Source organism: Patiria miniata, unplaced genomic scaffold (genome assembly GCF_015706575.1).
Source record: "Patiria miniata isolate m_02_andy unplaced genomic scaffold, ASM1570657v1 HiC_scaffold_20, whole genome shotgun sequence".
Lineage (NCBI taxonomy): Eukaryota > Metazoa > Echinodermata > Asteroidea > Valvatida > Asterinidae > Patiria > Patiria miniata.
Window position 1 is genome coordinate 33,413,139 of NW_024037059.1, and position 16,339 is coordinate 33,429,477.

General features: G+C 40.5%; 2 protein-coding genes across 4 annotated transcripts in view; both read right to left on the reverse strand.

Annotated features, from left to right (window-relative positions):
• Positions 1–3,823: 3,823 nt before the first annotated feature.
• Positions 3,824–6,051, reverse strand: LOC119727147 (beta-3 adrenergic receptor-like). Its single transcript, XM_038199011.1, has one exon. It carries the CDS (start codon positions 5,227–5,229, stop codon positions 4,204–4,206), a length of 1,026 nt encoding a protein of 341 aa, XP_038054939.1. The 5' UTR covers positions 5,230–6,051; the 3' UTR covers positions 3,824–4,203.
• A 3,304-nt stretch (positions 6,052–9,355) lies between these two features.
• The window catches only part of LOC119728744 (serine/threonine-protein kinase Sgk1-like), a 70,308-nt gene continuing 63,324 nt past the window's right edge, over positions 9,356–16,339 (reverse strand). For all 3 annotated transcript variants that reach the window (XM_038201113.1, XM_038201111.1, XM_038201112.1), the window contains 3 exons: positions 15,018–15,125; positions 14,143–14,283; positions 9,356–13,309 (listed from right to left, as the gene is read on the reverse strand). In XM_038201113.1, the coding sequence (XP_038057041.1) occupies positions 13,139–13,309; positions 14,143–14,283; positions 15,018–15,125 (420 nt within the window). In that variant the 3' untranslated portion in view covers positions 9,356–13,138. The remainder of the gene's footprint in view (positions 13,310–14,142; positions 14,284–15,017; positions 15,126–16,339) is intronic.

Genomic DNA, 16,339 nt, shown 5'->3' on the forward strand with positions numbered 1-16,339 from the left:
TATGCAATGATTAATTATATTCAGTGTATACGTGCATTACAGTATAACTAATTTTCACTATGTGTGCAATGTAGAAAGTGTGTGTGCTCAGATTGTTGGCAAAAAAATGTTTTGTTGCTGCTGGGTACTTCGTGATTACAAAAAGAATACAACTAAAACTAAGATTTAATAAACTTAATGCATTCAATATTTTTCCGCTTAAAGGCAAACACGATCATTATTTGCTTTTCATGCATTTTGTTCGTTTCCAATAATAAACAACACTCTAAATCCAAAGAAGAATGTCCAAAACCAAACCTGACGTTTAAGCTCAGTCAAATTACACTATAGAAAACAGTGAAAAAAACATGCACAACTTTTTTTTTATCACGAAACACGATTTCGACCATAGCACTTTATTTCCAAAAATCAGTCAAATTGACTTATCGTTTTATTCCAGTTTTTGGAAAAAAAATTTTTCGTTGAAAAGCGTCATAATGTAGGAATTTCTGTAAAACTTATCTGTGTTGTAAATTTACAATTCCCGTCACTTGCTCAGGCTCCGTTTCGAATCACGAACGGTCGGATTGCATTATGCGATGCTAAAAATTTTGTCCACATGGTCCGCAATGAAACAGAAATCACATCCGGTATGGAATGTGCGCATTTCTATGGGAGGTTTTCGGATAGCATTTGCGCACATTGTCTAACTGCGGCCTTGAACAGCTGCAGCCAGATGCTTTATACATAGGTCATAGGCCACTTCCTTCACAAGATTCTGTGAAGCTCATCAGAGTATCCCAGCGCCCTGTTTGCAGGGCGGGGGTTACCCACGAGCGACGGAGCAGGCGAGCTGGTTCAATCATGCCGTTAGATGGCGCACTACTTCCAAATGAACGTGAAACGATGTGCACGATATATTCACGGTAGCATAAAATGGTACGACAGTAGAGCGCGTAATGAATATGCAAGACTATGACGTCACTAGAAGCTCATGAGTAATATATCACGCACGATACTGATAGATATACATGTAGATGCACACTGTATGTGCTGCATCCCACTTACCGATGATATCACATTTAACAAGTCCTCTTTCTACTGTCGCGCCGCCACCCTCTAGTGTCGTCCCTTTTACCGATGATATCACATTTAACAAGTCCCCTTTCTACTGTCGCGCCGCCACCCTCTCGTGTCGCCCCACTTGATGATCATCGGTAAGTGGGGCAACAGTAGAGGGTGGCGGCGCGACAGTAGAAAGAGGACTTGTTAAATGTGATATCATCGGTAAGTGGGACGACACTAGAGGGTGGCGGCGCGACAGTAGAAAGAGGACTTGTAGTAAATGTGATATCATCGGTAAGTGGGACGACACTAGAGGGTGGCGGCGCGACAGTAGAAAGAGGACTTGTTAAATGTGATATCATCGGTAAGTGGGACGACACTAGAGGGTGGCGGCGCGACAGTAGAAAGAGGACTTGTTAAATGTGATATCATCGGTAAGTGGGACGACACTAGAGGGTGGCGGCGCGACAGTAGAAAGAGGACTTGTTAAATGTGATATCATCGGTAAGTGGGATGCAGCACATACAGTGTGCATCTACATGTATATCTATCAGTATCGTCCGTGATATATTACTCATGAGCTTCTAGTGACGTCATAGTCATGCATATTCATTACGCGCTCTACTGTCGTACCATTTTATGCTACCATCAACTATCGATCACAAGCGTCTTGGGCCAAAACTTAGTTGAAAAGGGGATGTCATTAACTGGCTTTCATACTGTGCAAACAAATCTAAACATGGCATAGGTGGGTCAAAACTGGAACCCACTTGAACCCAATTAGTTTAGGCCCACAATATGTGGAAAAACAGTGGGTACCAGAAAAGTGATTAAATTCTAAGCAACATATTTACAGTGTGGTATTGATTTATAAATCTTACAAAATAATTAATAATCTATGAATGCTCTAAAACCACGAAATACTAAGGAAGATATCCATCTGTGAAAATGATCTTTGCCCCCCCCCCCAGCTGATTGTTTTCACAATTGTTTTTTTTATTGGTTAGATAGTTCTGACATCAATCCCCAAAAAGCAAACCCGCTCAAAACCATTATAATGCGCCGTGAAAATGGGTATATAATTTGCAATATGCATAATAATGGTCAGTTTCGAAGAGCACCTCACTTGAAAGGTGGGTACCCCCCCCCCCCAGCTATTTGATTTTACGGAGGCCAAGTGTCCGGAGGAAAATAAAAACATGTCTACATTTTGGCGCGGATGTGCGGTTGCCCCCCCCCCCCGACATCCAAAGCTGGATACGCTACTGTCCTCCTCACATCAGCCGAACTGTGTTTACAATAATTGTAAAATGGCATATTTAATTCTGCGCACGACAGAATTGAACCTCCGACTTTAGTTACTTGGGTTGTTTTTCTCCGAAAAGAATCACTGAAAAAGAACTAATAGGTAGGCCCACCTAATTTGAATGATAATAGCGAGGGTGTTCTACAGGGTGACCCCACCCCCCACCCCCCCCCCAAAGGCAACCCTAAAACATTTGCCTTAAAAAAAAAAGGATTGGTGGAATTTTATGTTTTTAATATCAGATTAAAACTGAGAGCTATTTCTTTCAAATACTGAAAAATAATGAAAATAGCACTTTGGGTTGCTGAGAAAATGCCAATTATGCAAAAGTAGTAATTTTTCATCCTGTACACAAAACATTACCACAGTAAGGGATTTTTCACTGTACCCTATTTGTGCTTGTCCTAATTCTTACAAACAACATGGCACATATTATGTTACAAGAGTACAAATGAATTTGATGGAAATACCTTTTATTTTCCACCTGAACATGGATCTCATCATTTTAGTCCTATTTTAAACCCTTTCAGCATCATAAATATGTCAAAATACTAAAGAAATTGCACAAATGAAGGATAACTGCACAGTAGGCTTACTGTAAAATGTTTCACTGTTTGAAGTACTTGTGTACAGGATAAAAAATGACTACTTTTACATAAGGCCAAAAAAAAAGTCTCCGGTTTCTGGTACGGAGCTTGCCCAAAAAGTGGTGCGGCGACGCGGCTTTTTTTCTTTTTTTACCTGATTTTTTTGCTTCAAATGTCGGCTGATGACTGCAAATGGTGCCCGACTAAACTTATTGCAAATATATGGGAGTCCAGAGAGGTCACATAAAGCTTATTCTCGACCATAACCTAATCTTAAAACACGTTAAAATTGTGCAGCAGCAGGATTCCAGTCAAACCAGTGAGTTTGGCGGTTTTGAGACATCATCTTTCATTGAAAAAAAAACTTTTTCATTTTGCCGACGCGCATGGCTACGGCGACGCGCGCGCATACCAGAAACCGGAGACTTTTTTTGGCCTAATTGGCATTTTCTCAGCAACCCAAAGTGCTATTTTGATGATTTGTTTTCAGTATTTGAAAGAAAAAGCTCTCAGCTTTAATTTGATACCCAAAACATAAAAATCCACCGATCCCTTTTTTTAAAGGCAAATGTTTAAGGGTTCCATTTTTTTTTTTTTTGGGGGGGGGGGGTTCACCCTGTATATGAAATGTTTGATCTAGAATCATGCCTCTTTCACAAGTAAGTCCAACCATAATTACATTTACCAGACAGTATAACTGAAAAGTTTGGGGTGAGGAAAGTTTTTAGAAATTGGGTTGTGGGAGGTTTTTTTGTTTGTGAACGAAGCTATGCACGGAATTCTAAAGGTACAATTTCGGTAATTCTAATGACCCAAAGTATTTCGATGCGCTCATTGAACGCGTTTCTGCAGGGGGGGGGGGGGGGGGGGGGTTGACAGCGGCGTATTCTAGGGGTATACCTGGGGGTGCACCAATTTTTCAAAGGGGGCACTGAAGATAACGTATACATTGGTTTTGTGCAATTCAAGATTTCAAATGGGGGACACCGGGGTTATGGACCTCCCCCGTATAGTTACGCCAACGGTTTTCAATATCTCGGTGTCGTGTCCGGTATGAGGCTTTGTGTCGGGGGATTTCCAGGCCCCTAACAAGGTGGATCCATCCTGGCTCAGCAGGTCAGTGTTCTGCTTCAACTTCGAGACCTTACAACCTTTATATGAAATATTAGGGTCAATGTTGAGAGTATTTTCTGTTTGAGTTCACCTCTGAGGCGAGAGATGAGACCGATGCCGGTGACAAAGCCAAAGTTTAAATGTCTCCTCAGGCTAAGCTTCCACCGGGCCAACAGATGAACATTTGCCGCATCGGAGCCTGTTAAGTGCTCGTCTTGCCTCGCTTCGAAATGATGCATTGAAGACATAGTAGATGCAGACGTTAAAGAAGCTGTTGGAAGCAGCCAACCAAGTCGTCACAAACACTAACCAGTTCGGTAAGGAGCTTCCAGATACAGCAGCGTAGGCCCTGGAGCCTTGGATTGGCATCCAACATAAAGCAAAACACACAGTGACCACCAAGAAAGTGCGCACGGCCTTAGTGTCGGGTCCCAGGCTACGGGCAGCTTTCTGCACGCCGCGTTGCCCGCCGACTTGAGCTTGAATTTTCCGGGCGTGCTGCCGACTGATGTGGATGAGCCGAAGATAGATAAAAACCATAATGACGACCGGAGCCACAGCTACCACTACAGTCAGCGTGATCTCTAGAACGGCTGTGCCGTGTTCACCGATGCACAACACGCTGGCTGGGATGTATGACATGGGCATTATCAACCAAATGCGGATGACTACCAGAGCAATACACAGGATAGCTGCCACAGTCACCGCAGCAAGCACATTGCGCCTCTGGAACCACACCTGGAACCTGAACGGGTGAGTGACGGCAACGTAGCGCTCCAGGTTCAACAAGCAGATGAGGCACACAGATAGAGTCACTGAAGTCAAAGCTACGAAGCCTTGAATACTACAGACGATGCTTCCAAACGGCCAATGGTCCAGAGCCGAGGCTACGATAGTTGGGATGGCATACAGACCGACCAGTAGGTCATTAGAAGCCAGTGATATCATCAGAATCTTACTGCTCTCGGCTAAGTCTTTGATTCGACGCACAACAACAATGGAGAAGACGTCACCAACCACGATGAAGATGGCGATGAGGGTGATGAGCGTCGTGCGAAGGGCGAGTACAGCAGGGGACAGAGGAGTTGAAGCTTCCGCTGATGTAGGTTGAGGCAGGGAAGTGAAGTTGTCGGTTTGGTTATCCATCATCTGCAGCTGATCATTGATTTGTCCGACCATATACAGGTAGTTCAGTGCAATAAATGGATGTCTTGCACGAATAGTCAGTTGCACAACTTAATATGATTGAATTGGTGTACGACTAACTTCAGTTACTGACTTCAGTCACACTGACTTCAATCAATCACTTTCATCAGTTGAGATTACAGAGACGCTTGGCAAACCCGTGTACAAATGGGAAAAAAATGCTTTCCGGCTGAAGAGTCTCCAGGTGAGATGTCAGATTGTTACTGAGCGTACGAAATTGAAGGAAGAAGAAACAGCCTAAGTGTTATAACCACATCAAGCTTAATGCTTAGTCACTGAGGACGAGAAAATATAGAGGCAGGGTGAAGTGCCACGCGGCGAGGGTGTCTTTCTTAGTGAAGGCGACGTTTAAGGCAGGCCTACTGCGGCTTGCTCTTTGTCCGGTTTAGGTACACAACTTTTGTGGACTCAGCGATCATCCTCTCGCTCCACCGAGCCGTATATTTAATGTTAAAGAAAACGCAGGTATATTCGGTTGTTGGCCTCGACGAACATGATTGCTCCAGTTAATTGTCTCCAACTGATGGGCTGATGTCTTCATTCCACGCAACGCAAACTTGTCCGACCTGTAATGACGGCCCCGCTGTCTGAAAGCAAAATAATTAATGTGTATATAGTGAGGTTGATTAAACCAATGCAAAAAATAACGGAAAACGACGGTGCTCCGGAGACAACAAGAGGTCGGTTATCAACAACTAACACAAACTCTGGACCGAGAAGAGAAGAGCGGGTTGTGTAATGAAGGACTTCCTGCGCCCTGTTTACTTAAGCGTGATAGGATCTTTCACAAAAGCTTGGTGTGCTGACATTACCTATAGTGATGATGTTTCCTCCGCTGAGATACCGCTCGCCCCTCTGCATGGTTCAACCGCAAACTTCACCATGCAAACCTTCAATAATTCATATCACCAACAGACTGCTCCGCTTTCGAACTATGATCCTCAACTGTCTTTTTTTTTCAAGTTTCACGCAGTGGATTTTGCATCGTGAATAATTTCAATAAACCATTCTTTTCATTTTTGGCCATGTAGGCCGTTTCTTTTTCTTTGTTGTGATGTAAGTTCAATAACAAATTTGACTAGTCTCTCAAAAAGACGAACGCCCAGCGAGCGTATACAAGACGGCTAGTCTTGACCTCCAGATGTCTTCGACAAACCGATGACGCAAATGAGTAAAACATATAACACACTATACATGCTCAAACAGCTGATTGCACGTAACCAGTGGAAAGCAAAATGTACCACAATGACACTGGCAATTCAGAATAATCAATTTTAAAAAATTCGAATTTTTCTCGAAATTGTGGAATGTGGGTGGGTGGGTCAAAGGAAATACCAGTAACTGAAAATCGAAATTTAGTTTGAGTAATAGAAACAAATAATAAAAGAAGAAAGGAAAAAAATACCCAGCAGCTTCTTCGAGATCGTCTGTCATGTACATGTGGGCCTATGTGCTTTTCCGTTCAATATCATCGGTCAACCTTGTTTCGATAGCCGACTTACGCCTCTCGATAGACCACCTTGTTCCAACGGTAGATAAATGGGGAGATAGTGAGTGACCCTTATTAGAGCATTATGGGGATGAGGTTGAGTTCAGCGTTGTCAAGTAGACATCAGTCGTTAATTGTTTTTTGTTTGTTTGTATCCAACGCGCGTTAGGTACATCAGTGGCGCTCACTCAACGGTGAAACTATAGTGCAATGCCGACATGTATTTTTGCGATAAACATACCGTCACCGACACCACGAACTGACACCCGGTGGTCAGCGTTGCAGAAATACAAATCGGAGAAAAACGCTTTTCAAGGTTTGACACGAATTTACTCAGCAAAATATTTCATTTATCTTAGAGGTTTTAGTATCACTCAACGTAAAAATGCTTTCACTACTCAATTATAAATGTTATATTGTAAAAATCTGCTTAGTTAATTAGCAATTAAATGATTAAGATGGGTGTCAGTTCGTGAAAACCAAAATGTACGTGTTTTCGGAGAGTGCGCGCATGCAATAGCGTTAGTGAGTGTCAGTTCGTGAAAACCAAAATTGACCAGTTTTGAGAGAGTGCGCGCACACACTGCGCATGCGTGCGCGCACTCTCCCCAAACGCGTCAATTTTGGTTTTCACGAACTGACACTCACTAACGCTATTGCATGCGCGCACTCTCCGAAAACACGTAAATTTTGGTTTTCACGAACTGACACCCTGTGCAGTGTCACTTCGTGGTAACCAAAAATACCAGAATTGACAAATTTCTTGAAAATTCATTAGTAAAATTCGCTTATTTTAGATGATTCCAGCAATTTTAACCTCGTCATGGCAAACTTCATGATACAAACTGCTAATATGTGCAAAAAAAGAAAATTTGAATTTTTAATTTTTTTTGTACACATGTGATGCAGAGGGTGTCAGTTCGTGGTGTCGGTGACGATACATGTACATGTACATGGCTGCTATCACGGTTTTGTGCGAGATCCCGCCGGATGTACAACGCTTTTGGACACAGCAAATGAAGAAGCCGAAATCACCATTTTATTAACATTTTTTAAATATAGTGTCATACAAAAATGAAAAACATTGTACAAAGCCATGTGTGCTTGGCAATTTCCTCTTTCAACTATAAAGTTGCACGCTGGAAGGCTGGAAAAGCCATTAAAAAAATCTGAGCTGGGAGAGCATATTGACCTAAAATATCGGCTTCATTTGAAGCATTACTTTGTTCGTCAGTGTATTTTGAATAGTCAGCCAACATTTAAAAATCGTTATTTGGGGTGGGTGTGTGGGGGGGGGGGGGGTGTCAAAATAATTTCGAAAAAAAAATTCGAAAGTTTTAAACATTGACTATTCTAAATGGCTCCAAACCCGTATAAAAATGGTTTCGTAGAAGTCTCAAGAACGGCATGCGCACTTTGTAAGAAGGTAATTTCGGCACAGTTTGAAGTTGTGATGAAGGAAATCTAGAAGGCGCGGGTAGGCTCGCGAGATAACTAGGCCTATACTACATGTCTACGTGTTAATTAACCACGCAATACACGCATCAATTTACCCACCGATCGTATCGTTCCTGGACTGCCATGCAAACTAAACAACCCGGCTAAATCTTCGACCTTTGTGAAAGGCAAGACGTGCAATTATCACGGGCGTCGCTAGAAGGGGTGGGGTGGGGGAGGGGGGGGGTTGACACCCCATTAATCTTTTGGTGGGTCAAATCGTATGTCCATCGACAAATTAACCGGGTTAAAGATTAGTGCTTGATAGCGTCCATGATTGTCCGCTTTGAACAGTGCTCCCTGTAGGTAGGTGCTGTGGGCAAATTTGTTCCCCCTCCCACCTCCGAGTCCCCACACTCAAAGTGGTCTGGCTACGGACGCTTCAGATAATTAGTTTTCTTGTCCGCTAATGCAGTCACTGATTTATTTGGTGCCTCTCCGAAAAATAATAGCAAATCCATCAAAGTACGTGTATGGTACAAACATAATTATTAAAATACAAACTAATAAAATGACGCTAATGTGACAGGCATGGGTCATTGTGACTGACATTCTTACGAAAAGCACACGAACTCAACAAACGGGACAAAACTTGGACCCCACTCTGTCGTTCATTATGGTTGTCCTGGTAAAAAACCGAACGGCCAAAAAAAAAAAAAAAAAAAAAAAATGTTTAGCGTCCCCGCCCCCTCCCCTTTTGGAGGCCCCAAAATGATAAATTTTAAACAGTGACTTCATTTTGGCCTCTTCATCTGTTGCATCTCGCCCATATAAAGCTGGTATGTAATTTCCTGAGTCCAAGTGGCGGCCACTTAAAAAAAAAAGCTGGCGGCCATCTTGAAAAATAGCCGGGTCGGGCGGCCTTTTTGGAAGGGAAAAAAAAGGAGCCGGGCCTCCTCCTTCCTTTTTTACAAAAAGGCAGGATGCTAAACATGTTTTTTTTTTACTTGGCCTAATAGCTTTTTGGCAGTATTCTTGTTGATGCTGAGAGCAAACGGAGTTAATTGGGCTAAAAGCTAAAAGCATACATTACTGTCACTTTGGAAATATCAAGGTTGCTCTCTGTAGCCTTCTTTGTAACTCCAGAACCAAAGATAGGTCCATTACGTGTTCGTGTCTTTTATCTCTTCATTTTATTCCAGTTTTCTTTCTCTTGTTTTCAAACGCTTCGTACAATATATCTGAGAGGTATCATTTCACGTATATTACATTATATACAGTTGATTTCCATATAACTATCTTCTTTCGATTACAATTAAATAATTAATATACTCTCATAGAATTATTTCGTTAACTACTTTATCAAACCAAAAAATCTATTAACTTTATTTTGAAGGTATCTTACACGTTAATATAACGTTATTAATAAAGCTGGCTCAATTTTTCTCGCATCCTATTTTTTTCATCCTTGTATTTTTTTTTAATAATCTAGAAAAAATAATGAAAGTCGTCATTGTTTTACAAGAACTTGCTTACTGACATAACACATACATCTGAATCAGATGAGTCGCTCTACATCCCGGAAGCTAGAACACATGTCCACATCATATTGATTTATTTTGGGCAACAATACGATTTGGTACGCACGAAGATACCTGGCTGGCTAGGAATGGTACTCCCAATAAACGCTTGTCATGTCAGCAAACTTGGGCGTCTTTGGAATATTATTCCCTGATTTGTTCTCTCTTGGCGTTGACAGTAAAATATCTAGTTTCTCATAGTGGTATACGTACTTTGCTCTTCATTTCAGCATTTTCACACACTATGGTCATTTAGAATGAACTTTTGATTCACTTACGAAAAGACAAATGAAACAAGATCAAATGCCTAACAGCACAAACATAATCGTTGATATTCAAAGCAACAACGTATAATTATATAGATATTTTCTCTGAAAGATTGTCTCAAGAACATTATTCACAACGTGTTTTAAAATTTCATTTTGAACACGTGTAAACATGCAAGTTCACGACACGTGTATCATGCACAATGCCACATCCTGCATGTGCGCACAGCAGCACATGGTTTTATAATTATACGCCAATGCAGTTTTCTTTTAACATGGTGCATTTGCCGTTATTTTCTGAGGAAAAGCCTCAAACGATGCGTGCATGTTTACACTTTTCGAAGGGAAATTAACTATCATCCACAATTTCTTCTGGCTAACTTGATTTCACCACAACACAATACATCTACAGGGAATGGAAAGACAATGATAATTTGGAAACAATTATCAACAAAAGTAAATATTTAAAGTAACAAAATCATCATAACTTTTGTAGGACGTACAAAATACACTTTTTGAAAGTATTTTCTTGTTGTTCAAATTTGCTTGGAATTATGAATACCACTTTTGAAGGCAACTGTTGCAACTTTCAGACTTACAGATTCAGGATGTAGTAGTAAACCAACTAATGCAAATAACTGTAAAATCAAGAGATTTAAATATGGCTAATGAATATCAATCTGCATATCTGAATATACGTACAGGAATATGAATAAACATAAGGGAATGTCTTTGGTTGGTTGGTTCGCTTAATTAAATGTGCATAAGCAAGAGTACACAAGTAAACTATTGTCCATACACATACAACTGAACTTACAGCACAACATGTCTGAAAATAACAAGTATATTTTTGTCCAAATTGAGACAATCATTTCTTTACAGTGCAATTATTTCAAAATAATAGAAAGCTTTGGTGCACGTTAACTGCTGCATTCAAAACTCCGTTGGAAATTAATGAAAAGCAATATAAGTTACAAAGCCTGCATTTACTAGGTTCAAATTACTTAATTTCAGACTGTTTAGAGTTGTCATTTATGAAAAATCAATTGACAGCTATCACCTTTCACTGTAAAAAAGGGGCAAAACAGTAATGGAAACATATACATTTATTTGGCACATTCGAACGGTATTATTTTAAGTCACTTAATTTTCCTAGATGTTGGAGTTGGCTGGTGTAGTATCCCTTTTTAATGACAGTATTTGGGTCGAAAACAAATTTGTCTCAAAAGAATCCACAAGCCTCTTCTGCTTCACCAAACATTCATGAGTAAAATGCGTAATAATCTTTTTCTTACAGCCATAGAATATTCTTATCTGCATCTAAATGCTATCATCTTGAAAGTTACGGGATCTCTTCTTTGAGTGTAATTTGGTCCATGAATATTTGTGTTTCAGAACTGGCATACTTTAAACTAACCTTACAAAATGCAATGTTCTCCATATACTTGAAAAAGAAGGGTGTAATATGTACGGGCAAATCTACTGGTCATTTTAGGGACTGCCTCGTTGGACTAAAAAAAAGTGCAAATAAGAAAAATTGATGAATAGTTTGAGTGGTCGTACTCTTAAAAGTCTTGAAGGCTGAACACTTTGGCATCTAGACCTGCGGCAGTTTTTATAGGAATATTATGCCATCAACAGATTGATCATGTAACATCTGAAGTCATTACACTGCTGCATTGCCTGATTCAGGGAAAACTACAAAACCTTGAAATACTTAGAAAGATGAGGGGGAAACCCCAAACAAGCAAAGAAAACCGGGATCTGTGGTGAACTCAGAATGGCACGCATCTCTTTGGCAGAGATTTAACCTGCCTTAGTGAGCAAACGTACAGGAATGAATATAAATCTGTCAATTGTAAAACGTTTCTTGACTTGAAGCAAACAACACAATATCAAAAGTAATGAAGTGAAAAAAGTGACTATAATGTTAACGTAAATGCTCAGATGTCACATTAAATTTTGTATCTGAAATACAGTTTCAAATGTGGCATCGGGAACGTAACACAAATGCTGAACTGAAAACCCAAACCTCTTGAAAATTAAGAAAAGAAAATGCTTCAAAAGATGAACAAAGTGATAGAGAAAAACAAAGGTGCTAAACTACTTTACAAACAACTTTACTTGACACCAGCCGTCTTTTGTCAGACAGAATATCTTACTGGCTGACAATGTATTAGAATCAGAAATCTCAAAAGAAAAAAGGAACAAAAATGACTTGAAATGAGACTAAATTCTATGATTGATCTACATATGACACACAAATTTCAGTTCAGTTTCCAGATATATGAAAAAAATGTGCGATCACACATTTTGTACATTTTATCAGCAACTTGGATATAATCTGTAATAGCAAAGAGTTCAAAAGTTATCTGAATGTATTTGGCAAATGTAAATTGAAACTTTTTTGGTGGAATGCACATGTTGAAGAATTCTTCATAAATTAAATACCATTAGATTGGAATATACCTTTTTCATAAAAATTACATGGAATTTTCTTTAATTTTTTAATTGCTTTTGAAAACAAGTGTTGAATGTCTTTCCATCCTGATCAACGAAATCAGAAGCATTGACAAACACACATTAATTAACTAGAATCAACTTGAATACATGTACAAGTCATTCCTTCACATGTAGGGACACACGTTAATAGGGACATGAACTTGTCCGAGACATTTTCAAACTTCATACATCATCAAAGAGAATATTTTAAAAGCTCACTCTTGCTGATATTGTCAATATTCAAAATACTTTTTCATGTAACAAAAAAATATTGAACATATTTATGACATGTGCATGTCATTTCAAAAATCAGCACGAAAATTGTACATTGTATCGCATAGAAAATGACAAAACATTTATAGCGGTTGAAGTTTTTGGCAGAAACGTTGAAAAAAATTTGTACAAATGAATTGATGACCTCGATGTTAAAATACAATCTAATAGAATAGAGATTAGCACACATCATACAACAAACAATTTCTTCAAATCTCACCCAATCTCAACAAAACTCACCCAATGTTTCAGCACACTAGGCGCAGCATTCAAGCTGGATTTTTAAAGACTTGCCTTTTTTTCTTTGTTTAAGGAAAACACTGCAGAATGGTCTTTTAGTCATCAAATGCCTCGCTTGGTGGGACATATGTGAAGCCAGTAAAGGCAGAGTCTGCTTCCTGTACGCTGGCGCTAACCATGTGGGACTCAATGGACCGACCAACTGACTGCGGTACAGGCTCACGAACAAACTCAGGGTCAATGTTCTTGGTATCCATGTTGCTGCTCTGAAATAGACAAAGTGTGTTTTGACACGGTGTTAACACTTATCTATTTAAATCAGCAGTTAAAAAGGATTTTATAAGTTTGATTAATTCATAGTAATTTATTAGTGCTTAGATTTCTCTTGTAATTTGAAATTGTATGCACTTTTGATCACTATTATGTGAAAAGCACGGGGATGCCATGTGTCCCTCGGGTGTGAAAATGCCATGTCCAACATTGTGTTCAAATTAGTCAACAATCAGGGGCGGCGGAACGGGGGGGGGGGGGGGGGGGGGGGGGGCTGGGGGGGCGTTTGCCCCCCAGATTTTCCCAAGTGCCCCTTTTGCGGCCATAAATGTGCCCCCTCGAGATAAATCAAAAATGCCCTTAAAGTATCTTACTATTTCTTAGAAGTAACCATTTCCCAATAATGGTAGAGATATTTTGATATAAACGAGGAATATGAAAACCAAGTCCCAAAACCCATACAAGACGCCCTGAGAATGGGCACATAATGTATGTTTAGCATATAATCATTGGTTTTGAAGAGCGCCCCCTATGTTGGAAGATGGTACCACCCCCCCACCCCCCCACTATTTGATTTTACGGAGGCCAAGTGTCCGGTGAAAAAAACGTGTCGACATTTCAGCACGGGTTTGCAAGTGCCCCTTTTGGGTGCTGCCCCCCCAGTTTCAAACCCGTTCCGCCGCCGCTGTCAACAATTGTTACATGTTAAGTTTTGGTTCAGTGGCAAAATTTAGCTAGCAAGTAACACATCTTGCATTTTAAGACCTACAGGCTCTAGATATGCACACAAGCTGAGAGGAGTCTTGGTATGATGACAGGGAGTACTTACAACACTAGGATTGAATGGAGGTGTGATCTCTCTAGCGTACAGTGCCTCCCAGTCGATGGGATCAAAGAACTCATGGGTCTTGATGACTTGGAAATCTTGGTCCCCTGCACCAAGTCTCTTCTTGCGGTCTTTCTGGAGCATCTAAATAACAACAAGAAAACATAAAGCTCAATATTACAGATGCCATCTTAAAACGTTCTGGACATTTTGCAAAAGACACCTTTAGATGACAGGGAAAACAGAGGAAACACGACAAATGCATCGAACAAGTCTCCTGCAACTTTGTAGCATCAATAAAGAATTAGTATCAAAACGCAGCTGAAATGTACGACCAGTTTATTAGAAGTTGCCTCTAACATATTTAGAAGCCATTCATTGAGAGAGGCTCAATGATACTGGACAGCATGCTAACAAACCCACAAAGCCACTGGTAGTGGTGTCCACATGTAAATGGCTTGACAACACATGATATGCATTACTGCACAATATGGATGGAATCCATTTTGTGTCCAAAATTAAAGACCGTTTTGTCACAGCTTACTGAGGCTAAGGCTGCATCCGAATCAGCTGTCTAGAGCTAGGTCTAGGTCTGCGCCCATTGAAAATACGCGGGGACGCGCTGACAATAGACGTAGCCGTAGTTCTGGAAGCCCGTTTCGGACACGGCCTAAGACTCTGTTCTATAGCAAGTACACTATTCAATACTGGCCAATCGATAAAAAAATAGTGAAGACAAGGCCAACATGGTTTCCAAAACTGTTCCCAACTGTTCTTGAACCTTAAAATGTGCACACACAAACAATCACCAAATTCGACTGTTCAAATCATTGAGCTTTGAAATGTGTTGACTGTGATCCTGCGGTCTGGCTACTCACCCCTTCCAGAATGACTTTAGCTGGAGCAGAGAAGTTGCTCTTCATTCGCAGCGGTTTGTGGAGAATGTTGTCGTACATCTCGGCAGTGTCTCTGCTATAAAATGGTGGCTGGAAAAAAGTACAAAGTTTTTGAATGACAATAAGTTCAGTCTCCCAAAATTCAGGGCATTTTCATTGCTCAGTTAATCAGTGTTGGAGGTCTCGACCAAAGTCTTGGTCTCGAGACTAGAGACCATTTTTTTCAGGCCTCGACGATTTTGAGGTCTCGGAATGTTGTGGTCTCGGTCTCGACTCCAAATGTCTCGGTCTCGGACAAAAGTCTCGGATCAAGACCTTGACGAGACCCGTTAAATATTCCAAAGTGTTTGAAGACAATTATTCGATTAACAGCTTATGGAGTCGACACTGTATCACCAGGGCTAATCATAACGCATAGTGCATGTCAAAGAATTTCCGCACGGAGAGCACGCTTATCGCTAGCATATCGCCGCTCAGTTAGTAGCATGGACTGTTTGTCAAAAATCCGTGTACAAACCGTGTGTCGTGACGTCCGTCACATGCGTGCATTGACTGATGGCGACAACTATAGACTGTGTGAAAAATACATTGCACACTGCACGCACGGTGGATGTGTGTAGTCACTGCATGTAAACATCCATGCTGAAAGGTTCTCGCTCGTAGTATAACGGTGTAACATTAATATTTCAGAAATTATTTTGAGTTCACGTTTAATCATCATAAAGTGCTGTCTTGTCGAATTAGAAATTATGTCAAGTAATTCGTTAATCATAAAATTTGCTTTTAAGGAGCATAAAGAGTTTGTGGACAAAACATCAGGAAAACGAAAGGACTCGGCTACCTGCAGATTTTGTTTCAGTCAGAAGCGTATTACCGACTAGACTTGGTGCCAAGTCGGCTATTGTTCACGTACGTACGGTACCGGTTCCACGCACGCAAAATATCACTGCAATGCACGAAGCCTGGTTCCCAGACCAACTGATGCTGACTATTGATGTTCAATAACTGACTTGGCAAAAACGCTTTCTATTTTGTACACAACATATAAGAGTATTTTGAATCGCTGGCGAATTCTATGCGAGCACTCTGACTGGTTCAGATTCCAGTGTGTATTCTAGGCCTCAACAGAAGGTCATTCCCATTACTTCGAGGGTTTGTGCTTTGTGTTGTGAAATATTCCAAAATTCATTATAGGGCATACACGACTCAAATAAATGCAGGCATGCAACTTGGAAGAAACCAAAAAAGAGGAAACTCCAATCTTTACAAGACTTTGTGCAGTGTTTTTCAATTTTTAATGGCAT